The 26,928-nt window shown below is 40.7% G+C and overlaps 1 protein-coding gene across 1 annotated transcript; it reads left to right on the forward strand.

Annotated features, from left to right (window-relative positions):
* The first annotated feature begins 3,533 nt into the window (after positions 1–3,533).
* LOC133917676 (probable WRKY transcription factor 35) lies at positions 3,534–8,046 on the forward strand. The gene is made up of 3 exons (XM_062361549.1): positions 3,534–4,463; positions 5,082–5,225; positions 6,606–8,046. Exons 1-3 carry the CDS (start codon positions 3,883–3,885, stop codon positions 7,156–7,158), a joined length of 1,278 nt encoding a protein of 425 aa, XP_062217533.1. The 5' UTR covers positions 3,534–3,882; the 3' UTR covers positions 7,159–8,046.
* The last annotated feature ends 18,882 nt before the right edge of the window (positions 8,047–26,928 follow it).

Here is a 26,928-nt window from a genome sequence, read left to right on the forward strand (position 1 = left end):
GTCTGGACCCGCTAGGTTGTACCACCCCGTACTCGTACACGTGTGAAAAAATCACGCCCGCTACAATATCCATACCCGCACATGTGTACGATATTTACCCATATCCGTGCAGATAATGGGTACCTGACGGGTTACCTGCACCTGGCAACTCACCCTCAACGGCTGGGAGGGGCAGCAGAGGAGGCGGCAGCGATGGTAACAGGGAGGGGCAACGAAGGAGAAGGCAGCGACGGCGGCCGGGAAATTTGATGGAGGAGGCGGCGACGGCTGGCGAGAGGGGCGACAGAAGAGTAGGCGGCAGTGGCAGGGAAGGTCGACAGAGGAGGCGGTGGCCGGGAGGGGCAACGGAAGAGGAAGCGGCGGCGGCCAAGATAGTTGATGAAGGAGGAGGTAGTCACGACCGGGATGAGTGGCAGAGGGGGTAGTGACCGAGAAGGGTGACGGAGGAGGCAGTGCTGGCAGCCAAGAGGTGCGATGATGGTGACGGATGAGAGGGGCGACGAAGGGGGCGACGTCTGAGAAGGGTGACGGAGGAGGCGGCACCGACGGCTAAGAGGGTGATGATGGCGGTGGCCGGGAGGGGCGGCAGAGGGGGCGACGACAGCGACGGCTGGGAGGGGTAGGTGGGGGGTGAGAGAGATGACTTGTAGGGGTAGGCTGCGGGGGAGAGAGCTCCGAGGCGGTTGGGAGGGGTGGCCGGGAGGGTGGTGTCTAGGGTTCTCGGTGTGGGCTAATGGAGCTAGTTGAGTCTAGGTGGACCAGATTTGTTGGTGGGCTGGGAGATTGATGACCCATGGGTACATGGGTGCGAGTAGTAAAAGCGGATTTGTACTCACTCCACCCGATAGGTGACGATTTTGTCTATTAATAAACCCACGGGTATAAAAAATAGTCCATAATTGATCCCTACTCGTTAGGTATCGGGTTTCGGGGCCGCTGCCATCTCTACAGGTAGTCATGCTCATCAGCTCATGCATGCGTCGACGCTGGACACCATGGACTGACTGCATACATATTTTTGGGCGTTTGATCATTAATATATATTTACTAGATGATCGATCACGATCAGTTTGATAAAAATATCTCAGAACCAATTTATTTTAACTTTGTTTTACTTAATTTTTGTTGTGAGCGACATCGTCGGCAGTTTGGCGCTGGCCTTTGGAGCTGAGGTACATGCCTGACGTGGGGAAGACGAAGTCGCGCACTTTAGTCAGCAGAGTAGCATTTAATGTCGCGGAAAGAGAGATAACATCGAGCTTAGTTTATCGATGCTAAGCATGTCACTTGCGCAAAGACACATTCAAACATGGCGTCCGGATTTTTTGTGAGCGAGAACTGATCAGTTGTATGAAATAAAAGGCCATGTCTCTAATAACACATGTCAGGTAACTATAAAGTTGTTCATATTAGATTTTTATCTATGTGAAATGGGGAGTAATACCTTTATTATCTATTATTATTTTCTCATTATCTTTTTAGTTTTTTAGTTGAATCTTGTGAGTTTTATCTCTAACCTATCACAACTTACTTCGGGATAGAAGTTTTGTTGCTATTATTGTTGTTGAAAAGTAAAGTAATGAGGAGAGGTTAAAGCTAGACTACTAACTAGTAGTTAGTCTATTCATTTACTCTATTAATCTTGCAATCTATTGTATGTGAGCCTATATTAATTGGGACAATTCCTTGAGTGCCACTGGAAAGTTCTCCGATCCCGAAAATGCCACTAGAAACACGCGTATCCCTTGGGTGCTAGCCTTCTTAAACTTTATCCTTGTCAATGCCACTGTTGTTAGTTCTGCTACATCTGACCATGAGTCAATCTTCAAAATGCCTGTCCTGCCCCTCTTCTCCTTCTTCTATATCATCTTGCCCTTCTTTCATTGTATTTAATGAGTAGACTATCGACTAATTAGTAGATGATATTTCTCTCTCTTCATTCGTATGCAAAAATCTAAACAGGCCTCTCTTATAGCTAGCTCATATGGATTGTTGGAGACATCTTATGATAAATAATCTATCTACTTTGTGATAAGTGACTGATCCAAAATTAAAATTAGAGACGATTCAACTTTTTGTTCCTCCTTCCCTCTCCTCTTTTTTTCTCTTCCTCCTCCTCCTCTTCTCCTTTTCTTCTTCTTCTTCTTTTATACCCAAAAATTATAGAGGGTTTAAAGGGCTCTCAAGTGTTCCCGGTAGGTAGGGGTTCAAGCCCCCCAGCCCCCGGTGGATCCGCTCATGTTTGTGATAAAAGATAATTTATTTGAACGGGCAGGTCTTGATGATAGGCTAGATTACGATCAAATAGATGATAAAATTACACCACAGGTCCTTAAATTTTACCGTATATAGTCTCACTTAGGTTTTCTAACACTGCATATTCATTTAGCAGATTCTTAACCTTACCTGCGTGGCTCAATTGGATGTGTCATTTCTCGCGCTGCGCTGGACGCGGTGACAAAAGCAGCTAGCATCGGCAACCCGAAGCGGAGGAAGGAACGGTTGGTGTGGCCATGGAAGACACATGCGACATTCATGTGAACCAATTAGGATCATATTCAGGACTTGCTGTCCACTGGTTGGGCATAGTATTGTAGCCTGTCTTCCTCCCCGGTGCTTCATCAAGATACCAAAGATTTTGCCATGGACAGGTTAGGCATTGCAGCCCCTCCTCCGGCCCCATGTTTCACCACCAAGATGCTAAAGCTTATTAGCTGCGCCTTCGTGTTATTGGGTGAAGAAAGAAGATCGACAAAAATCAGAGACGACGAGAAGCTTCACTGCCGAGGAAAAGAAACAAAGGAACTTTTTAAATAAGTTAATGATCAACTGACATAACCTAAGGGGTTTACTTTTATACAAGTTTAAGGATCCTTTCATACAATTTTGAAAGATTAGGGACCTACTTGCGTACCCTAACTTAGGAGCACTTAAGTATCATAACATCAAATCTTAACCATACTATCTACAATTAGGATCTTCCAACCCTACAATCCTGTGGGACTATATATTCGATCTAGAATCCTAGATACTCGGCGCCTTGATTACATAGGACCATCTAAGTGTGGATCAGAAGTAGAACTAATCCTTCAGAGTTAGTAGTACAATTTTCAAGGTGCGATTCTACCATGGTCTCGTCTCTAGCTAGTACCACGGTTGCCGACAACAACAGGTCCACGTGTACCAGTGTGTATACGCATCACACATCCAACGACGCATCGCCATACCATATGGCTTGCACTCTTGGTCTTGCTGTCGGGGCAGGTCACTCGCTCTGCCCCGCGCCCTCTGGCCAAGGCGCGCGGCAGCGGTACGATAAGCGTCCATGAGCTCCTGATCCAATTTTTACCACGCAGCAACACCATTTTTTTTACCTCGAGCTCGGCTCCGTGCTGTGTTTCCGCGCATCGAGAACACTACTTGCGCCCCAGGAACAAGAAGTCAGCGACCATGCATGATATCTTCTACTTTTCCATCAGAAAAAGAGCACTACCACTACCAGTTCCCTCTCTCCTCCCTTCTTCTCTCTGCAACATTTTTGTCCGCTTGGAGCCAGCCCAACGTACTCTCTCTCTCTCATACATGTCCTTGTAAAGAAAAGACAGTTCGATTGAGTTTGATTGTACATCCCACCGCTCATATCATCCGCTTCCCCTCGCCATTTCTCCTACAAAAACAAACAAGACCGGATCGAGCTAATTCAGCCGAGCCAGCTTCAGGAAACCCTTACTCGATAGGATCCTCTGCAGTGTCGAGCTTCTTCTCTAGCCCTAAATTAGTTTGCTTTCTTGAGTTCTTGTGAATTGCCAAGCAAAAACTCACTCTCCTGTACACAGACTTAGAGAGAGGACTCGTTAGCAAAGCAAATTTACGGAGGTAGCTATGTGTGACTACTTCTTGCAAAGGATGGAGGGCGACCACCAGGCCGGAGACCTCACCGACATCGTCCGAGCCGGCGGTGCTATGCAAGTTGGTGTCGCGGAACTCCCATCGACGGCCACTGGGTGGCAGCACCAGGCCGAGCCCGAGCTAGCAACCCTCTTCCCGCCACCCCAGCCGTCGTCATCAGATGGGGCGGGGCCGTGCGGCGACGGCTTCGGGGACGCGTTCGTCGGCCTCCCGGACCCCTACTTCACCAGCGACTACCGCAACTCCTCCGGCGGCGCTGCCGACTTCTTCGACTTCGAGGCGCCTGTCGGTGGCATAGGCGGTGGAGGAAGCGCAGGCGTACTGGTGGATAGTGGCGGTGGCGGAGTGGTGGCGAGGGGTGTGCAGTCTTTGCAGATGCCGGCACTATCGCCGTTGTCGCCGAGAGCGATACGGCCGTACCCGGTGATGATGGGCTGCGAAACCGTGAATATCGACATGCCCATGGCCGGGCTGGCGGTTGGGCCGCCGTGCGCATTCGACGCCGTCGCTGGGCTGCAGATGCCGTCACCGCGCGCCGGCGGGATCAAGCGCAGGTTCGGCACCGCGATCGTCGCTGCCAGATCTACACAATTCTTGATCAGTGTCATGCGTGAAGCAAGCCCTTAATCTCTATTCCATGACATGTGTGAACTACTGTGAAGTGTGAACTATGCATCGAGTTTCTTGTGTTAGCTAGAATCACAGTTCGAGATTCGTAATTCAAGGAAAAACTGCTGCTGCAAGTCGCTTTTCCAGCTCCCGACCTTGTGTTTTCCTCATTATTCTGCATCTTCCGAGAAAGTAAGGATCAAAATAAAGTGGACTAAAATTAACAGTCAAGTTTTTGTTGTGACTAAAACGACAAGATCAAAGTTTCCAGGTAGGAACTCCTAGCTAGGTGTTCGTGCACATCTTCTGAGTAAATAAAATAAAATAAAATAAAATATACTATCTAGGATTTCATCTAAGCTACTAGTCTTGTGCACATGAATGCTAGCTAGACCTATTTCTTCATCTTAACTTGTATTGCAAACCCTAGTTTTCATTTTCCGCAATATGCTTTGAGATGATCATACACACATATCTATGTAGCTGTTCAAAAATCAAATTGACGGTAACCTTCTGATCCCTGGCACTTGTTTCTTGGTGGTGGTTTTGTGTTTGATATGCAGGAAAAACCAGGCAAGGAAGGTGGTATGCATCCCAGCACCTGCAGCATCGGCAGGAGGGAAGGCCACTGGTGAGGTTGTTCCTTCTGATCTCTGGGCTTGGAGGAAGTATGGCCAGAAGCCTATCAAAGGATCACCCTTCCCAAGGTATATGACTGATCTCTCTTCTGACCCATGCATGTATATATGCATTTGAATACATGTGTGCAGTAATAATTGTAGCGATCATGTAATCATATTAACAACATGCATTTCTCAAATTCCCATTGATTCTATCCTCTCCTCAATCAGGAGGTGAAGACAAATGGATTCCTCTTTTTTCTATTAGTATATTTATTTGGTTAGTTGTAGAAGTTAGCACATGATAAGCTAGCAGATGACACTATATCAATTGCAATCGGCAAGTGCAAGAATTAATTGAAGTCTTCATTCTATATCAATTGCGTCTGGGAAGTGCGAGTTAAGAACTCTGATTTTTTTATTACTTACCTTGTCCTTTTGAACAGCACCATGGAACATTTCAACATATACAAGATATAGTGGAGTACAGTTCAAAAAAAATGCTGAGTGCATTCAGTAGGATATTTCTCATTTTGTTTCCATACAAAAAGTACAACTACTATAAGGTTGAGACATTAGAATGGTTAATATAAACAAAAAGATTCATGCATTAAAGAAGTTGTATGAACTCAAATGAATAAACCAACAAAACCTAACTGAATCGAGTTATTTTGCTTCATACACAATTAATTATTTCTCCCCTCATGTTTTGTATGAAAATTTTGTCCAACTAATAATGTTTAAGTTCTCAGAAGAAAAGAAATGGTAAAACCTATATCTAGATTATTGATAATCTGTTTATATTAGATTTTCATTGTAGTAGTCCATAAATTGAAGCTAAACACAATAAGTACATGAGAGTTGAACTTGAAACTATGTTTGCATTTGCACTGATTATTTTTTAAATATTTGTATTCAATGTGATGGCATACATATCTGTTTTGGCTGTCATATAGCTACTCACCAACAGATTGAAAAAATCTAGATAGATGAAATATGTCCACTTAGTTTCGGGATGTCAAGTTGAAGTACTATATATATACTAGTTTCATTAATCAATTCATTTAGTATTCTCTTTGGTCACAACATAGTTGTAGAAGTTAGGAATACGACGCACTTATAAAAGTTATAAAAAAACCATAACACTAATTCTGAAAGTATATATATTTATTTTTTCTAGTTTATTTATCTGACTGACATAATGTTTAAATGGTATAATTTTAACCAAAGATGGTCACAACGAAAAGTATATTCCCACGGTACATGTTTCTTTGTGACAGGAAAAAATATATATATATATGTAATAATTAACTTAAGTAGGTATGTGCTGAACTAACAAATTAATTAACCTTGCATATGCATATAGTACCTAAAATTCTGGAACATAAAAATAAAAATACTGGCACTTCTTCATCTATATATAGCATATTGGTTAACTTTTGATAAGAAAAGCTGTACATTGTTCAGAGGATACTACCGATGTAGCAGCTCCAAAGGATGCCCGGCGCGGAAGCAGGTCGAGCGCAGCCGGACAGACCCCAGCATGCTCGTCATCACCTACAACTCGGATCACAACCACCCGTGGCCGACGCAGCGCAACGCGCTCGCCGGATCAACACGGTCTCACCAAGCCAAGAACAACGGAAACAACCCATCAGCTTCCAAGAAGCACTCCTCGCACAACCTGCAGAAGCCAGTTGTTAAAGTGGAACCGGATCAAACCGCCGCCGCCGCCACCACAACCGCAGCCACAAGCACCACCACCACAGCAACCACAAGCACCAGTAACAGCACTCCTCGGACAATGGCTGTGAAAGAGGAGGCAATGGTCGGGTCAGAAATGGAGAAGGGCACAGATCATGGTATTTCTGTCACGCTAGATCACGGTGATCTCATGCAACAGATGTTCAGCCAGAGCTACGGGCCGATGATACCGGAGGGCGGCCACCACGACGACTTCTTCGCGGACCTCGCCGAGTTGGAGTCGGATCCCATGAGCCTGATCTTCTCCAAGGAGTAGATGGAGAACAAGCCTGGCGGTGATCCTAGCAAGGAGAAGGCGACACCCAAGAGTTCAGCCGATCCATTATTCAACATGCTGGATTGGGCTACCACTAATGCTGTTGCTACTTCTGCAGGGTGCTCATTTGAGCAAGGCGAGAGCGGTTTATGACACTATTTACCTTGGAAAACGCAAGCATATATGCATATGCAAATGCACACACCACATTTGATCTCTAGGACAATAGCCTTCAATTTAAGATGACAAGTTGTAGAAAAGGAAAAGATGAGGGCCTTTTTGTTTCTCTTTCCCCTCTTTTAGTATTTGCTTCTCCATTTTCTTCGTTTTAATTGATGTACTAGAGATCATGAGAAAAAAAATCGGATTTTTGAAAAAATTGGAGGGCACCGGTCAAACAATTTTGGTCAAATTTCGGTCCGATTCCGGTCAAATCATCGCGATTTTGATCAAGATGATCTAAGTAGCTAGCTGTAAACATTTTGTCTACTATTTTAGGGAGGTTGGTGGGTGTATGGATGGATTGTGTTCTCTCTCTCTCATCAGTTCTTCAATGTTCATTGTTATCTAACAGAGCATTATATTCGATGTGCTTGGAGAAAAGAGCACATGAAGACAAGTATTTCAAGATGTGACAGAAAGCTGTGGGAGTGTTGAAGGCTTGGCTTGCAACTGTTTTAGGGAAGTGCAGTCAAGATGTGACATGAAGCCTAAGTTCTCTTAGAAGCAGCTCTAATGGTAGATTAGAGCTGGCAGGTAGCTCTGATCATTGGAACTGTTGTAAGTGGGCTTGCAGAACAGTACACGTCTGTCTGTGTTGAGAATCTGAACACAGAAATGTGAGAACAAGTGCTGGCTCCTTGCTTGCACGAGAAGGGGATATGTTGAATCTGCCATGGTACATACTTTTTGCACTGCTGCTGCAAGGAAAATAAATTTAATTACTGCGCCTGTTCCTCATAGCATCTCTGTTTCCTCACATGGCGACACCCTTCCTAAAAACACTCCACCTTACACTCCACCTTTGCCCATATACACAAGCATTCATTCATGCATGTGCGAGACACAAGTGTTGGCCAATCTGGAATTCTGGATCACAGTGTGTGCATAAGTGTACTACGTAGCTATGAACATACTATATACGTGTAGTATGTGACTATGTGTAACTGGTCACATGCACATACGTACCACTAAGCTGGTTGGTTGCAGTTGCTTCACTCCAAACCGGGGGTGCTGCTGCACCTGCATATGGATATGTGCATATATGCATGGCCTCTAGCTAAGCTTAATATTTTCCTCAACATAAGTTAATATTGTTGGTGATATGCCCTAGAGGCAATCATAGATATGATTATATCACGATTATGTTTATATACTTTTGAACAATGTGTTATTCTACTTAATGGATAATTATTATTTACATTGATAAGACAAGCATGTGACTTGTTCGTAAAGTTCTCTGTCTACATTATGATGTTATTCTAAATTATCCTTGGTCTCATATCATAGTGATGATTAATGGATCGACACATGTATTGATTGATGATCGTATTTTATAGATCGTAGATCGATATATGAAATCAATAATATGGACATATGTTAGGGAACATAGTGTTAGATTGACCTACCTCAAGACACTACTAGATTGTTATGTGGTATACCATCAGTTATAGTATTGGATGGTATACTACCTACAAGATCATTAAACTGAGGTCGTCATTGATCCACAGAATGTGTAGTAGCATACTTAGGGGTCGCCAAATGCTACTTCATAACTAGATAGTTATAAAGGTAGTTTTTGGATATACTATGAAACATGTCTTGGAGTGAGCGATCGAGATGAAATTTGCCCCTCCTAGATAACGGTAGAGATATCTCTAGTCCCTCGACGTGGTTAGATTAAGAAAGTTCATGTCCATACCAATATGATTGAAGAGTTAATCACGAATTAGTACTCCACTACAAGATCGAGTGAATGACCGAGCTATCAAAATGATGACATGCATCTTGCCTTGAGCTTGACTGATATCGTGAGGTAAAGGGATCGGTGCATGTAGATATCAAAGGTTCAACTAATATGATCTTTGTGTGCATTGGGGAGTGTCGGACCCTATTTCCGTGTTCACTATCTCATGTATTAATCCCTGGATTAGTAGCTGATTCCCATATATTACAACAGAATAATATCATAGTCACACTTTGAATAGCATATATTACTAGATTTAAGCCATAAATTGGTATTGTGGTTTAGGATTTGTTTACATCCACAGCTGACCAATCAACTGAAGGAGAACCCGACAACAGAAAACTCGCTAGCCTGATGCCACAAGCAACCTGAGTGCGAACACAACCTTAATCTTCTATGCTCCATCAATATAATGTTCTGGCTCCTTATCTGCATTCAACATGCAAGTTTGAGTAATGAAGGTACCCAGCAAGCCCCAACACTTCTCAAAAGGTTCGATTGATGTTTACAAGGTAAAATCAAGGACAAGGCTATAAGGCTTTAGTTTTAGCGGTAACCAATCTTTAACACATTAAATTATTATTGCACAAGGGTCAGGTTTAGTGTTTAATTAGAGTTGTTGGCCTGGGGGAAGATATGACCCATCATGCGAGTTCCCTTATTTTAAGCTGGTCAACAGGGGACCGGTTCAATGGCTCCACATCGGCATATATCAAAAACAGGGCACGCAATCCACCACACAGGCACACAACCAACTGTACTCAGCTAAGCTAGTGGGGTGTGAGACCAAGTCCTATCATATAAAGGGCATGTGGTTGCACTATGGACGCTAGGTAGGATGTCACAATGAATCGATTTTTATATGGTTGAGGTGAGCATCTCTATACCAGTAATCCTCCTAGAGGAATTGTGTCACACCTCAAAAACCCTAACCTAGTCATTAAGCATGCTTATGCATCATGACATCATAATTCTTGTTTTTGATTTTTGTTTTATGTGTTCAATAAACTTTTTGAAAAGGTTACTCGTTAAATACCTCGCTTTTTCCACCTATGTTATGAGTGGGAATTGTTTGAAGGTGGTTAGATATCCCAAGACCATTTAGGAAGGAAAAGGAAAAAGAATTGGAAGAAATGGGGAAACAAAATAAAACTTTTAGCATGTGGGCCTAGCCTGCGGTCTGACCGGGCCTCCCTATGGTCAGACCGGCAAAGCTTAGAGGCGTCACTTAAAGCCATCGACCAACTTTCACCCACTCTCTCTCCCTCATTCACTCCCTCATTCTTTTCCTTCCCCACTCGCGCGCGTGTGAGAGAGAGAGAGAGCTCTCACCATTCCTCCACCTTGAGCTCCACGGAAGCCGAAGATCGAAGGAGAAGGTCACCCACGAGTTTCTCACGTTGTCCCCGAGCTCATCCCCAAGCATCCCCCTCACCGGAGCAAGCCCCAAGTCTTCTTCCACCTCTAGACAGTCGGAGCCCCCCGGAGTCAATCTCCATATTGGAGCTTCTCCACACCAAGGTGAAGCTCCCCAACCCCTTACCATCATTTCCCTCGAGTTCCCCCACTCTCCATATCCATAGGACCAAGTTCCACCTAGCCATGGACATTGATCCAGGGGCCCAAGCTTTTGGCCCCATGAATGTCGTCCAAACCACCTAAAATGGATCCCTCTAGTTCCATAGAGCATTTAGGTGCCGGCCTTAGCCAAAGGCATCACCGCAAGCATCGTCGGCGAGCTCACCAAGTGCCACCGGCTGAGCACAATGGCCTGACGATCGTTCCAGGAGTTGACCGCCTCTCAGGCGGTCTAACCACCATGTATCAAATTGACACACTTCCCCAGAGTCTGACCACCCTTCTCCATGGTCCGACCACCACTCTCAGCGGTATGACCACCTATATTGGTGGTTTGACCGTGGTCAACTCAGACAAACCCGTTTTAGTGCAGATTACTATTTTACTGAAATGTGTAAAACTCATAATAAATTCTCTATAGCTCCAAAAATTATGAAACTAATTTTGTGGTTTCATAATAATGTCCTCTACCTATTAAAAATATCCATATGCATGAAATAATTAATTATTTTTCTAAGATAAATTAATTATATTAAATCTTCATTAATTCACTGTTAATTCATTACAAGTACAAAATTGGTGAAACCAATTTTGCTAGTCTTCCTATGATATGTGATAACTAGGAAAAATGTTTTTATGACATGTCACATTGCTTCTTGTTCATGATCACGGGCCATGAAGTTTACTTTATGGTATTTCATCATGCTTATTGCGATGCATTTTTTCCTCTTTTAGTAATCGATGAACCGAAGAGTGGCGGATTTTCTTGAGGAGATTTTTATGGTTGATCTTTTTTTTTGAAGCTGAGCACTAAGGTAAGAATCTATCATATTTCTCCTATATTTTGGTGAATTATTGGTTAATCTGTTAGATATTGCTATGTGGCGTATATACATGTTTAGCTAGTTGATGTCGAGAATAGGGTAGAACCTATCTTGTTGCATTTACCCCTATCTTGTTATTATTGATATTAATTCTTGTAACCTGGGGATAACCATGTTAATGTCTAATTTAAAATTTATCCGAAATGCTTAGCAATGCATAGGCCACCGGTAGAAGTTTAGCAGTGGAACGTTTCATCATTCACGAGCTATGGGCTTAATTACTTTCACGATGATAATGATGTTGGGATGATGAGTTGGTGAGAATAGGACGAGATATGGGCAGTGCTAGAGGTAGGTCGGGAGAGAAATCCGGATGTCATAGACTATTTGCACTGTTTAAGCACCGTTCACTGGCGCTGTTGACTTAAGCACCTCTTTGTACTACCATATATCTGAATAGGGTAAGAATGAGCCAAGTACCGTAAGTCACAACGTTCATTTAACTCATATGAGAGGGCTTGTAGAGGCACCTAAGGTTGCTCCGAGAGTAGATCTAGGTGTCCTACGCATACTCGGGCATGGGAACAAAGATTCGAGGTGGGTACATGAACAGTTGTCACATGAATCATGGCTTGTAACCAACGGGTTGTATGGAGGGTGGTCTCATATTATGTGGGTAAAGATATACTCCCTTGCATGGTATAAAATCAATTCGAATTGCCTCTCAGTTATGAGCAAACTTAAGGTTCATTAGATATCACCGTATAGTCTCGTTTAGCTTGGCAATATGGAGGTTATATGTGGGATAAGATGAGATAATTCAACTATGTTCTATGTTGAGATGATCACATTGGTATGTGGTTATGGTTATGCTCTTATGGTCTTGCTAGGATAGCCCAAGTGTTAGGTTATGTAGTTGCTTACATGTCTATATCGTTAAATTGTTTTGCATAATATGAGTTAACCTTGTGGCCTATTCCTTGCCAATTCATCCTAATGTATTATCTTTGGAGTCGGAAATATATATACCCATATGTGTAAGTCTTGCGAGTATCTTCGTACTTGTCGTGCTTTGTTGATTTTTTTGCAGGTAAAGTTAGGTGTCGGCTACTTGTACCCCACCGAGAGCGATATGGTGACAAGTAGTCACTATACTAGTACTATCCCCAGTCGGTTGCCTTGTGGACAAATGGTACCACCGGTCTTCATTTTATTTTAGATGTTTATTCCGCTGTGAGTTATGTCTATTTACGCTAGATGATACCTTATTATTTGTTTAATTTATCAACTTGTAATCATTTGAACCCTTGTTTAATCATGATGTTGTGATGTACATGTTGGTAGAGATATATGTTGGATAATAGCTCTCCTGAGAATTATCCAAATGCACATATCAGGACTACCAGGATTGAATTCGTGTTAATCATTTGTGGTTACGATTGCTGTGATTAGATGTGGGTTAATATGTGGCGCATCGAGAGACAGGCGTGTGCTAGCTCTTATCTTATTAAATAATCACCCTAATGATTAATTCAAATACAATTTGAACAAGTCCTCACAAGTTGCCCCATGAGGCACCCTCCCTAGAGGGCTACCTCGCTCAGCCCTACCAAAATAAGTTTTGTTCCTCCCACCCATGTTCCATTAACACCGTCCCACTCATTTTACTCACACATGCTCACTACCAATCAACACACACCACACACATGTTTTGTAAAAGCATATATCATGATTTATTGAGTAACATGTCTATGAAGAGATAAAGTAATCATCCTAAGTATACTAGTATAAAGGTATCATCCATCATTATTATATCAGATGATGGAGTAACTTAAGTTTAACCATGGCATATGATATTTTTTGGATATGGTCAGGCTTAATCAAAATAGGTCATAACTATCATAATGTTTTAAATTTATAAACATACTCCCTCCGTTTCGCAATGTTTGTCCATGGTCTCGGGAGTATCTGTCTCAAATTATTTGTCCATTACGGTAACCAAGGATACTTTATGGTCTATTTTTCTGCTATGCCCTTGAGTGCATGCATGCATTTACTTCAATGCTAGTGAGTTACTTGCACTCATCCTTGCATTAATTAGGGGTAGCATGGTCATCTCACTATATTTTTTCACTCGATTTCAGTATTCCTTGGTTTGTATGCAATGATGGGCGTGGACAAATATTGCGAAACGGAGGGAGTAGAATGCAAGCATATAAGTCAAGTTTTATATTCGATGTTTTAATTGTATAAAACTTAGGTTCAATATGATCAAGGACTTAGGACCTACCTTTATCGGAGACATCTCTCGATCTTTCCTTGTAACCTAGGTCTTGCCCTTCAGTTTCTTCCATGCATTCTTGCTCGTACTCTGGTACTAACCTGCACAGTTTAACGTCGACAAGTGCTTCAAAGAAAAGAACTCAAACTCGAGCACAAGAGTAAAACCAAAGGAACTCCAAAGCAAGGAACAACTCCAAGAAAAATGGTTATGTCTGCTCTAGAGGGATGGACTCTCATGTTGTCTACCACTATATGAATTTGAAGTATGAAGACTAAGTTTAATTATCTGGCAAAAAATAGATCAATTTATTATTCTACTTGTTATGTGAACCTGAGAAAAAAATCTAATAAAATCATTATGACTATCTTGATGTGATTCTATTAGTTAATCAGCTGTGGAAAGGCTAGCAGGGTTCCTTAGGTGATGGGCATTCCGGTTATATACTACTATGTGAATTTGAATTGTGATGATTAGGCATTGTTATCTGGTGAAAATCATATCAGGTTATTATTCTACGCTATCATATGAACTTAAGAGAAAGCCTGATCAAATATTATAATTATTTAATGTGACTCTACAGGTTATCTAGTCGTGAAACGACTACTAGGGTCTTCTATGTGTATATGTGTGTATGTGTGCCGGTATGTGCATGTATGATACTTACGTCCATATGTATGTGACTGTGTGTACATATATAGCAAGTATACCTAGTCACCATGCATTTATTTATTTCTACATGTGCCATAATTACTCTTCCTAATTTATGATTATCTAGAAAGTTTACCTAGTCACCAGACATTTATTTATTGACTACACTAATTAAGATATTATTTGTTCCTACTAAAATTTACATTTATGCCTAAAACATGATTATTCACATTTGTCTACCTTTGAACTAGTTAAGGTATAAGCTACAAGGTTATTTCTAACATTACGACAAAATACACGCAAAAATCAAATAAATTAAAAAAATCAAATGGGCTCTAGAAATTACAAAATTGTTATAGATGGATAGATCTTGAATTTAGATGAACTTTGGTGGAAGAATCATCAAAACCGAAGTTAAAACGAAGGGAAAATGGCTCTCAGAAGGTCTTCTAGAAGATTAATGAAGAAAAGAAGGTCTTCTGGAAAAAGGAATTTTGAAATGAATAAACATTTTTAGAAAATTATAAATATATGAGAGACTGTAGGTGGGACCCAAGTCAACCGTCAACATTGACTTGGTCAATAGTAAGCATGGTGGTACTATTTGGTGGACGTAGTTTAGGGGTTGTGGACCGGTGGACGGTTACTGGTTGGTCAACCATGGATTGGGCCTGTGAGGCATTCAGCGGGGCATGCTGAACTAGCACAGTGGGGCCACTCATCGATCGGAGAAGGAGAGAGAGGTGGTGAGACTGAGAGAGGGGCTGCGGAGAGAGAGAAAGAGAGCAAAGATGAGGAAGAGAGAGGGGCGCCGGTGACGAGTGTTAGGGTGGTGGGCAAAGGAAACGAAGGTGACGGAGCGGCAGAATCATATCCATTGGCTGTGGTGATCTCGCTGGTGGGGAGGTTCAGGTCACGTGACACCTAAAGGTGGTGGCGGTGAAAGGGGATCAGTGAAGAACCATGTGTGTGTGTTTGTGTGTGTGTGTGTGTGTCGTGTAGGTTCGTGAAGAGGGAGCAGGGGCTCTAGGAGGAAGGGAGGGGGACGGTGGTGCTCATTAAGTTGTCAGCAAGACAAGAGGGGGCTCATCATTGCCAGAGGAGTGGGATGAGATGAGGATAGCTACGATGGGCTTTTTTTCTTGTCCCAATCGATCCATGTTGGCGCCCCAGCAGTGGAGATAGGTGGGAGAGTGAGCAGGAGCGCGAGGAGGATGTAGTGACCGAGAGGGAGGTTGTGTGGTGCAGGAGAGGGGCTTTGAAGCATCTAGGCTCCTAAATTGGCTTTGGTAATTAATGACAATGGGTAATTGTGAACTAATGTGTTAAATTGAGAAATATGAAAGGTTAGTCCCGGAGATGATAAAAGATCTAGAAAACACATGTGTGAAGGCATATGAAGGTGGGTAGCTCAAAGCAAAGCAGAAATAATGAAAAAGCTAGATGAAATATGTGTGGACGACATATCAAAAGGGATAGCTAAAGACAAAGGTATAAATTAGGATATTTTGTTGTACCGGCCAAATGGTGATTAGAGAAGAGGATGACCAGATTGTTAAGAATAGATGTTGTATTATTAAGAGGGGTTGATGCTCGTTTACTTGAGGTATCTATAGCTGCCACGTTGCTCAAACTTGAATTGCATTATAGACAAAAGAATAAATTGTGCGAGTGCGAAAGTCTTTGCCGTAAAAAAATTTACTGTTGAGTCATTGTCGGTTTGACCACCATTGATGGTGTCATGTAGATGGAGAGGGCAAAATCTCTAAGATTATATCATGGAGAGACCGTATGAGCGGTGATTTGACTCATAATAGCTGAAATGGCCGGCGATCTGACTGCTAGAGGGACAGTCCAACTGCGAGAATGAACAGAGAGCAAAATCTCTTTGCTGAGGTTGTGCAAGGCTCAATTGCGGGCAAAATGGAGATGGGCCAAGACCACAGGGTTAAGTGGCAACGGTTGGCCTCCATTCGGGTTGTGAGGGGAGGGAAGAGTGGAACTTGGCCAGATAGAAAATTGAGAGGGAAGAGGGAGTGATTGGGCTAGAAAGGAGATGAAAGAGGAGACCTGTCCCAAAGAAAGTTCTGGATTTAGATTTGGTTTAGGAATTAATTAGAGAGGAAAGGATTCAAATTTGAACAACATCTGAAATTCCAAGAAAAGCCAATAAACTCTCAAAATGCAACATGAATAATTTTATGTGCGTTTTCAGCATTTGATTTTTTTTTAATTTGGTGTGTGTTTTGGAAATACTTTACTCGTATTACATACTTAAGTTTGATTTTTTGTAAATTTGATTTTTTTTGAATTTTTAGTGGTTTTTAGAAATGATCCAAAACACAGGGTGTTATAGGGAGTTAATATATTTTGCTTGGTACCGCTTTAACTTGTGGTATGGAAAGAATTTCTGAATGATGACCATTCACACTTGAGCCTAACATGTCACACTCTTACATGGGCTACATAAATAACGATTTGTGAGGGTTTAGAGCCCATTAACGGGCTCTATATAAGTGAAGGCATGTGGCTATGGGCGAGTTAATTCTTCCGTCCTAGAACTCGAGCCGCCACCTCTCCCACAAAACTCTAGTCATACACACGGTGCTAACACACCGACACACATCGTTCCACCCCTAGACGCATGCATATCGTGGAGGCATTGTTGTTGTTGCTATGGTGTTGGTCGGCAGTAAGGACATGAGGAGAAGACATTCGGTTCATGATGATATCGACTATTTCCTCTACACCAACATGTGTGACGTTAGAGTGAGCTACTCTAACTCTTGTTCCACTACTCTCATTACGTCAAAAAATTATTAGTGATGGGTGATAATAGGCATTAGTGACGGGTCCTGTACCCGTCACTTTTATCACGTCACTAATGATAGGTCATTAGTGTCATTAGTGACGGGTCATAACTGTGACCCGTCGCTAATGTTCAGTCATTAGTGACGGGTCGTAATCATGATCCATCACTAATGATTGAACATTAGTGATGGGTTAAGATTTTTTTGATAAAAAAAGTAAAAAAAAAAATTCACTCGAGCCATGTCAACGCAGGCCCATCCCATATGTCTCACAAGCCACATTTTTTCACATTGTTTTCAAGTTTGCGTTCCATGAGAATCGAACTTACGACCTCCTCCTCGCGCGTGTAGCTACTTTACCACCTCTTCTATCACATAGTTGTGATAGAAATTGGATATTTTATCCTTTTAAACTTCTTTGCTAAAGATCATTAGTAACGTAACCATGACCCATCACTAATGACTAATTTTACCAAATTTCGTATTATAGTACTGCTAAGGTGAGAAAAAATAAGAGAAAAATAAAATAAAAATAAAAATATTTGCGAATACCGTCATTAGCGACTAGAGCTTGTCATTAGAGATGGATTACAAGTTGACGTGTCACTAATAACTGGCATAGAACGACCCGTCACTGATAAGTGGATCATTAGTGACGGATCAAGTTGTGACCCATCACTAATGACTAGCCTAGGACGACCCGTTACTAATGACTAGCCTAGGACGACCCATCATTGATGAGTGGATCATTAGTGATGGGTCAAGTTGTGACTATCACTAATGACTGACGTAGGACGACTCGACACTGATAACCTTATCATTAGTGATATGTCAAACTGTAACCCGTCACTAAGTAATGGCCTAGGATGACCTGTCATTGATGACCTAGTCATTAGTGACAGATCACAACTTGACACATCACTATTATCATCAGTGACGGATCATATTACGACCTGTCACTAACGATCACTCATTAGTGATGGGTCTATATCTGGTCCCGACCGAAGATATATTAGTGACACGTCTTTATTGGATCCGTCACTAATAAGATATTAGTGACACGTGTTAAATAGCCATCACTAATATAATATCTCCTTTACTGATTTCTTACCTAGTATCTACATATTTAATTGTAAAGATGTAAAGATTTATAATCCTCTACTGACATGATTTTCTAGAAATCACCTACCCATCCACCAACAAATTCCTCTTACCTATCCGCCCTAGTGCTGCACGAGTGCATGGGACACCCCGTTTTAAATACGAACCCCGCGCACCATTGATGTGTCACCAGTGTCTGCCTACAATGCCATATGCAGCTAATTTGGAACCTCGCATATATGCATGCATCGCTCGTAATAGTTGACTGGACTGGTCGTTCACGAACCTTTCCACAAGTAAAGGAGCGTGTGTCTCCGGGTTCTTGCATGTCAAAGAGCCGCGTGCCAGCTTCGATCGTTCTTAGAGTGTGCGTGCTCATTGGAATACATGTACATGCATGGAGTTCTAGGAGTGCGACATAATTTTTATACATCTACTGTTTCTAATATAATTTTAGAATATTAAAAATAAAAATGAATAATACAATAGGTAATATACGGTTAAATAGATAGTCACGTGCAAATATAATATCACAACAAATTTATCTTTCAAAACATCTAATGCCTAATACACTTAATAAATTTCCATATACGAAAGAAGATGTCATCTTCACATTCGTTCCCGTTATACTTCAGTAGGTCTACAAAACTGTTTCCTCAGTTGATAGTCATCCTACATGTGTTTTGCATGTTAATCTTTTCCATGGAGCACCGTTTTTTCTATCGACGGCTAATACACAAGCAATTTAAGTATTCTAATCTACGCTCATCTAACAACTGCACGTACACTGTACTATCGACCCTTTCAACGTTTACAGTCCGGCTCACAACCAAAACCCCCATGGTCATTGCTCGTGAAACTTTCAATGTCACTATTAGTTGTAACTATCAGATAATACACTCAAATCAGTCTCCCCATTAAATATATGATAGATGAATTATGGTGAAACAAAATCGAGTAAATAAACCATCACCGTACCTATGGGATGCATCGGTTCACATGAAGAAGGTTCTCGATTATTAACACCGAACACTTCATATTTCTTTATCTGGCAGGCTAAACGTTTCTTCTCTAAGTATTCAACTCTCTTATCCATAAACATTTGGGCATACCACGATCCATTATGAAGAGACGGATGAGCGTGATCCATGCAGTCAGCATCTAGTTTATTTTCTGCACCCATCACAAGTTACAATCAGATCAACTATGAACACATGTTTTTTTAATTATTCACGTAATATATGACATGTTATTATACCTTTAATCGGAGTGTTTTTCATGTCTCCAAATGAGGTACGTATTGCACACGACGTGTCATGTAACTTTGTGACAGTGGATTTTCCAGATCCAATTTGATCAATGTCCAATGTTGCAACTGAACCATGTGAATTATGGATTTTTGACCGTTGGTAGTTATCATTTTGGCGCAATCAACAAGTATTGTCGCTAACATTTTTCTTGTTCCATGCGGTGTAATATTGTCCACATACACTTGATATGTCTACAGACACATCATAACAAAAGGCATGGTATGGTTTCATTAGATCTCCTAGAAAAATAAAGGTATTCTGAAGAATGGTAAAATGAATTATTGGAGTTACCATGCGTTATTGAAAGTGGATTCAATGTTTCACGGCAATCGGCAGTGGGAATTTTCGGACCATCTTTCTTATTCTTATGCCGCTCGTGATTCTTTCTGAGTAATTCTTCTTTCTTTTCTACAGAAATTTACGCATATTGTTCCCTTTTCCTCTGCTTCTTACATTATTTTGGATCTATGAGTGATGGATGCGTAGTGGATGGCTTGGATCAACCACCAACATTGTATATGTTAGAGTCATCTAATAAAGAAACCGAAACATGTAAGTACCACTTTAAACATTGAATACTATGCACAACATATTGCAAGTTATTGGTATTATCGGGAGTTAATGAAAGGGAAGTCGACTCTCAATGGCATTCAACACTAAGAAGTGTCACATCATCTCTCTTTTTTGCTCGTGTGCCACATGCTTCATTTTGAGGATTTCTTATTTCTTATCTATAGTCATTTGCGTGTATTGGTCGCTTTCTCTCTCACGCTTAATTTTGAGGAACTCTTCTTTCATATCTACAGACATTTCAACGTACCAGTCCCTTACCCTTTCACGCTTAATTTTGAGGAACTCTTTTTTCATATCTACAATCATTTGCATGTACCAGTCCCTTTGTGATGTGACCATGTCCATCATGCATACAACCACAACACATAAAAATATTTATGTGAGCTCATTCCTAAGTTTGAATAATGAATTTAGTGAGAATTTGTTGCTAACTAATGTTAGCAATTCACTTGTGCTTTGGAATCATGGTGAGGATGATGCATACATGAAGAGGGTGTCTTCTACAAACTCAATACCATCCTCTACAACATGTTGGACATGGATGCACCAGGCCCAACACCAAACTCGGAGTACAAGGCCGCACATATCAAAAATTCAGTTCGAAGATAGCCTGACAGTACTGTATTTGGAAGGCCATAATTCCTTCGTCTATAGTCCGATGGAGGCATATGAGTACTTGATGGAAAGCTTATTTGAAGACCTTTCCAATGGATCAAGTCCCACATCCAAATTCATCCAGAAAGGCCTCCAGGTCGATGCTCCAATTTGCTGCTGTTTTTGCAGGGTGTTACATCACCGTTTGTTGGTCTACGGGCCTTGTAATTCGATGAAGGGGACCAGGCCCAGGTTGTGTGCGTCCCAACCAACAGGAGCACTCCCTAGGGTGCCCTAGGTCAGCAACCTCCTCCTTTATGGCCGTCGTCACCCGTTCTCTTATATAGTTCATGCTGGCACCATTAGAAACTTGGGTTTTTGCTTAGATTAAGTTTATACACTTTGTTTTGTGAGATATCCCTCTATATCGGATCGAATAGGCTACTAATTTGGTTGTGGAACCCCACTTTATTGTACGATTAATATTATTTGCAATTTTATATTGCATCTATCGTGTTCTTGCTTGTGTTCTCAATTCACATGCAGGGATAAGCATTCTTGGCGAGGTCAACCCTGTCTTGGCATGGTTGATAACCAACAAAGTTGTGGTGTAGCGATTGTGAGGGTTGCATTCAGTTTTGATCGAAAGCCTTGAATCATCAACGTCGAGTCTCCACAAATCGATTTATCATTACCTGTCGGAAGATCGAGCCAAATCCTCTCATCACTTTGCCTCTTACATTCTTTGGCATCCGTGAGAGATGGTTGCGCACTGGACAATGTGGACCCACCCACATCAGTAATGTTGGAGCCATCTAATAAAAACCCAACAATAGATTTAATCAATAGTTGATAGATGAACTATGCAAAGTATGGAAAAACTACTGCTTCAGTCAGATGATGATCAACATTACTTGTAATACATATGTTAGTTAGGTCATTAAACGGTGTGGTACAATCAGTTCACTTCGAATGTGACATCTTCAAGAAAAGGATATCTAACCATCAGATTTGGCACATGAAAAAATGATCATCATCAAGTTATTATAAAGTGAATATTGTTCAATACACAATATATTGCTGCAACCACTAACACCAAACTGAATCAGTAACTAAAGAAAAATCATATGAACAATACAAGCAATCTAAGTAGAGAAACACGTTCATCTCTAAAAGAACAATTTTTAAAGGGCCGATCACAATAGTAAGAATAACGTGAAAATCTATGACATAGTTATACATGTTGCAATCGAAACGACGCCAGCAGGCACGTGACCTAATCGCTTTCTAACGGGGAGTTCGAACCTGATCATGGACGAGGGAAGGTTATCGTTGGACCTTGCCATGTTGCATGGAGGGCACAACGACGCGTGTGGGTGTCTCATGGTCATGGATGTGGATGTCTGCTCCGGCGGGTATCTCGTGTAGCTCGCCATGTCTCGTGGATGTCTGCACCGACAGTGAAAACGTGCTGAGTTTAGCGGTTGGCACAGCAACGCGCGTGGGTCTCTTGTGGTCGTGGACGTGGACATCTGCTCTGGCGGGTGTCACGTTTAGCTCATCGTATCTCATGGACATCTGTATTGACAGCGGCAATTTGCCAAGTTCATCAGTGTAGTAAGTACATGGGCGAGGGGCAGGCCACCGCTATCAGTGTTTGGTGATTAACCGTGATCGATTATTTCTATACGTGAGCATGATCATTATTTTTATACGTGAACATGATCATTATTTCCATACACGAACATGATCGATTATTTCCATACGCAGATACATGGGTGAGGGGCAGGCCACCACTTTCAGTATTTGGGGATTAACGTGGGATCATTATTTCTATACACGAACAAGATCGATTATTTTCATATGCGAACATGATCAATTATTTTCATACGTGAACAAAAACAATTCTTTCCATACGCGAACAGGTAGGAAGACAGGACGCAGATCAAGCAGAATACACAAGGAGGCGTTAGAGGCGTTAGATTTAATTTGGAGATGTTCAATAGGATGTTCAATAGGATGCTCAACATCAAACGTATTCGTAGTTTTGTAATTTAGATTATGTCGGCCGGTGCCGTGTTAATGTGACATGCATTACCGTAGGCAAAAAAAATTCTCGAAACTTATGGGCTCAAAAAAATTGAAGGGAGAAAATCGATCAACTGTATTGCATAGTAGAATACATGCTACTATTTCTATTCTTAGTTACTTATCACCAGTTTTTTACTATAGTAATTTTAACTTTACATGTTTTCTATAAAAAGGTTATAGATACTTAAAACTTTTATATCATTATATTCGTCGTGAAATATATTTTATTAGTGCTGTATACTTTTAAGTATTTGTAAATTTTTCATAGAAAAATTTAAAATCAAAATTACAATATTAAAAATTAATGATAAGTAAATAAAAATAAAAGCAGTACTTGTCTATCTGGTCTGCAGCTAGCTGCGCGGCGACAAACCGTGGCCGTTCATAACAGCACTGATAGGTCGCTTTCGCTTTTAAGCCCTGCTGTCAAGTCAAAGAAAAGCTGGTGGACAAGAAAGACCAGTCATGTCTCTCTCTCTCTCCGACCTCCACTCTCTCTCTATTCTCCTGTGTCCCCATTTCCGATCGAGTTTATAGGATTATCGATGCTAGATAGTGTGTCGTGGACTCGTGGTAAAGCATTATGCCCGCCGGATCACTAGCTACAAAGTACCAAAGTAGTACCAATTGCTAAGTACAAGCATGATTTGGAAGTCGAGTAGCATATCAAATACTTAGGTATGTTTGTTTTATTATTTTTTACTTCTGTTTCTATCAGATATTTAGAAATCTAAATAAACAAATTTATAAAAAAAGTAGTTTCTAAAGAAACTAAAAGTTTATTTATGAGAAAATAAACTAGAAGATGAAAAACTATCCAACAGCTAAAATTCAAAAATAATTTTTCAAAATTTTAAAAAATATAGCTTTTTAGATAAACTAGAAATAAAAGAACAAACAAACAGACCTTTAAAACGCATGCCCGAACGACCAAAATGGATTAGCACTTAGAACTGAAATGATATGCATAGTACACATGCAGCTGATGGGTAGTTCAGATAAAATCTCACTTGATCTATTTCGTCGTGAACGCTTTTTGTTTCTCTTTAGTTAACCTATTGATGAGATAGTTAGGTCCAGTGCGCTACTGAAAAAGGACAGCTAGCCGTGGTTCGTTTAGGACGCACGTTAGCAAATTACGGAATTTTTTAATATAATTTTTCACGCATTGAAATATAGAAAATATTTCCGCGCGAACGTCAACCGAAAATGGGTCGGGTGAACAGTATTCACTGGGATTTAAATGTTTTCCTTCTCTTTCTCTATTTAGACAGTAGGATTGTCGTACTCTAAAATTTATAAAACTTTTTCTATAGATCCTATAATTTATGATGAATTTATTTTAAAAGGATTCACTGCATACCCATGTAGGTATCAAAATAAAAAAAACTCCAAAGAGAACTACTTTTATAATTTTTAAGGCTGAAAGAAATTATCAAAAATCTAGAAAAATTCATTAATATTCCTCTCATGTGGCATAATAATTTCTAAAATTATTTCCAAACCTAGATTACTTGGTGAAAAAATAAGTTCCTTTACAATGCTCCATTTATATATATTTTTATTATTTCATGCGATATTCTCTCTTTAATTCAATTTGAATCATGCACAGATGCATCCGAACTCTTATGTAATACATATAAATATGAATGTGCATAGTTTAGGGTGTGACATCAAATAAAAAACTAAATGTCGGCAATCGGACAAATACCTGCACAAAATTACATCGAACGAAATTATCGGCAATTAGACATTCTTTCTCAATTAAGTAGCACTGTCATCATCATCGCATTATCATGTAGCATTATCGCATAGCAAATGATCAAATCCTTCAAGAGTTAGTACTGCCAAATTAATCCACACAGCATTAAGCAGCAATATAATCGCTCTTCTCTCAAGGCATACAGAGAGTCACGTACTACTATATATATAGATATAGACCCATGTACGTAGCTATCCTTGCAACATAAGAACCGATCAAGAACGAAGCTTTATTGGAAACAGGTAGCTAGCTACAACAATATCTGAGCAGTATAAGACCTCCACGACACCAGCTGTTGTGGCTCTCCTCCTCCTGCTCCTACCGATGATGCTCCCCTTCGCTATGGCTACGTCAGCGACGCACCTACCCATCGAAACTATTATTGATTGCCTCCCCTTGGATCACATAGTCATCTATCCCCCGCCACCGCCGACTAAGAGGGAAGCACCTCCTCCATCGCTCCCAACCCTAGTAGAAGATTTTTTTTATCTATTGATGGTCAAATATAAAAAAAGATTGACTTAGGATAAACCTAAATGAACTTATACATGAATCATGCTAAACAAATGATTTCGTCATAAGCCTGTTCATGAGGTCTCCATGCTAATATATAGACATGTTACAAGGAGTTTAAACCAGATATAACTGTCTCTCGGTTCTATTTATACAAGAGTTTATGTTTGATTGGAGATAAGTGTACTTGGTTAGAGATAAGAAAATAGAATACAATTCAAACTCTTTAACATCTCCCTCAATATGAACAGGGTAGTACCATATTTAGATTGCTTATTAACCTGTCGAATAGAGGAGTAGGCAGCAGCTTCGTAAGAACAACTTCTAGCAGATCACTTGAAGTTATAAACTTGACCTCCAACTCTTTGCACGCAACTCTTTTCGTTCGATGTAATTGTATGCATATACTTGTCCGATTGTTGATATTTTATTTTTTATTTGATGTCACACCCTAAATTGTGCACATTCATATTTATATGTATTCTGTAAGAGATTGGATGAATTTGTGCATGTTTAATATCACATGAAATGATAAAAATACATATAAATGGAGTATTGCAAAAGGAACTCACTTTTTCACTATGTAACCTAGGGTTAAAAATAATTTTAGAAATTATTACACCACATGAGAGGAATATTAGTGAATTTTCTCAAATTGTTGAGGATTTCTTTTATTCTTAAAACTTACTAAAAGTTCTAAAAGTAGTCCTTTTTGGAGTTTTTATTTTGAAACCTACACGGGATTGAGATGAATACTTTTAAAATGAATTCATCATGAATTATAGGATTAAATTTTTTTTGAACCTTTAGCGCGGCAACACCACTGTCCAAATAGAAAAAGAGGAAAGCAGAAAAATTGCAATCCCAATGAGTACTGTTCATCAACTTGCGGAAGCTCTATTTTCGCATAACGGTCCTAAAAAATATTTTCTATATTTTAATGAGCAAAAAATCTAGTTTTCACGCATTGAAATAGCGAAAAGCATATTTTGACTAGATCAGTATGCGAAAACTAGATTTCGCTAAACCATCTCGCGATAGTAGATTATTTTTGTAAATTTTTGAATTTATACAATATTTTTTAAATTTTCATAAAAAAGATAATATTAAAAATCGCAAATTACAGGTCTTGAAATTCTTCTGAACATTTTTCCCACGGCGCAGCTCCATATTCGAGAGGGGTGATGGCCGCCCGCGTTGCGTTCAGGTGCGCCGCGCGTTGCCTCGTCACTCGCCGTATCGACCGCCGGAACCAGCGGGATCTCTGTTCCTCCCGCACAAGCTCTATAGAAAATATACGTGGCCACCGCGCGCTGGACGTGGATTCGCGCGGTGGCGACTGACGAATAGGGCATCCGAACGGGCGCCGCGCCGGGGGGCGCCGAGTATGCGTGCGCGATTGAGAAGTCTATCGGTCGGATCCACACTACTACATAATCCATAGTAGGACACCCTATACAGATCGATTTATGAGCCTCTTTTATAAAGAATATGTAGACGATTTTAAATTAGAATTGTCTGAGAAAATAATAATAAATAGCTGTAACAAAATAGGATGCTATAATATAAATCGTTTGTACTAATAATACAGATAATTCTAATTTAAAATTATATGTACTATTTTTTAATAGACGGTTTCAAATTAGAACCGTCTATATAAAAAAATAATACAGACATTTATAAACTAAAACCGTGTATATTAATAGTGTCCACTTG

The sequence above is a fragment of the Phragmites australis genome, chromosome 5, assembly GCF_958298935.1.
Source record: "Phragmites australis chromosome 5, lpPhrAust1.1, whole genome shotgun sequence".
Classification (NCBI taxonomy): domain Eukaryota; kingdom Viridiplantae; phylum Streptophyta; class Magnoliopsida; order Poales; family Poaceae; genus Phragmites; species Phragmites australis.

Bases quoted from the DNA above. Each gene is read 5' to 3' on its own strand.
- LOC133917676 (XM_062361549.1), top strand. From the start codon at position 3,883: ATGTGTGACTACTTCTTGCAAAGGATGGAGGGCGACCACCAGGCCGGA. The intron at 4,464-5,081 runs GTTCGGCACCGC...TTTGATATGCAG, and splicing joins GCCGGCGGGATCAAGCGCAG to GAAAAACCAGGCAAGGAAGG. The intron at 5,226-6,605 runs GTATATGACTGA...TACATTGTTCAG, and splicing joins AAAGGATCACCCTTCCCAAG to AGGATACTACCGATGTAGCA.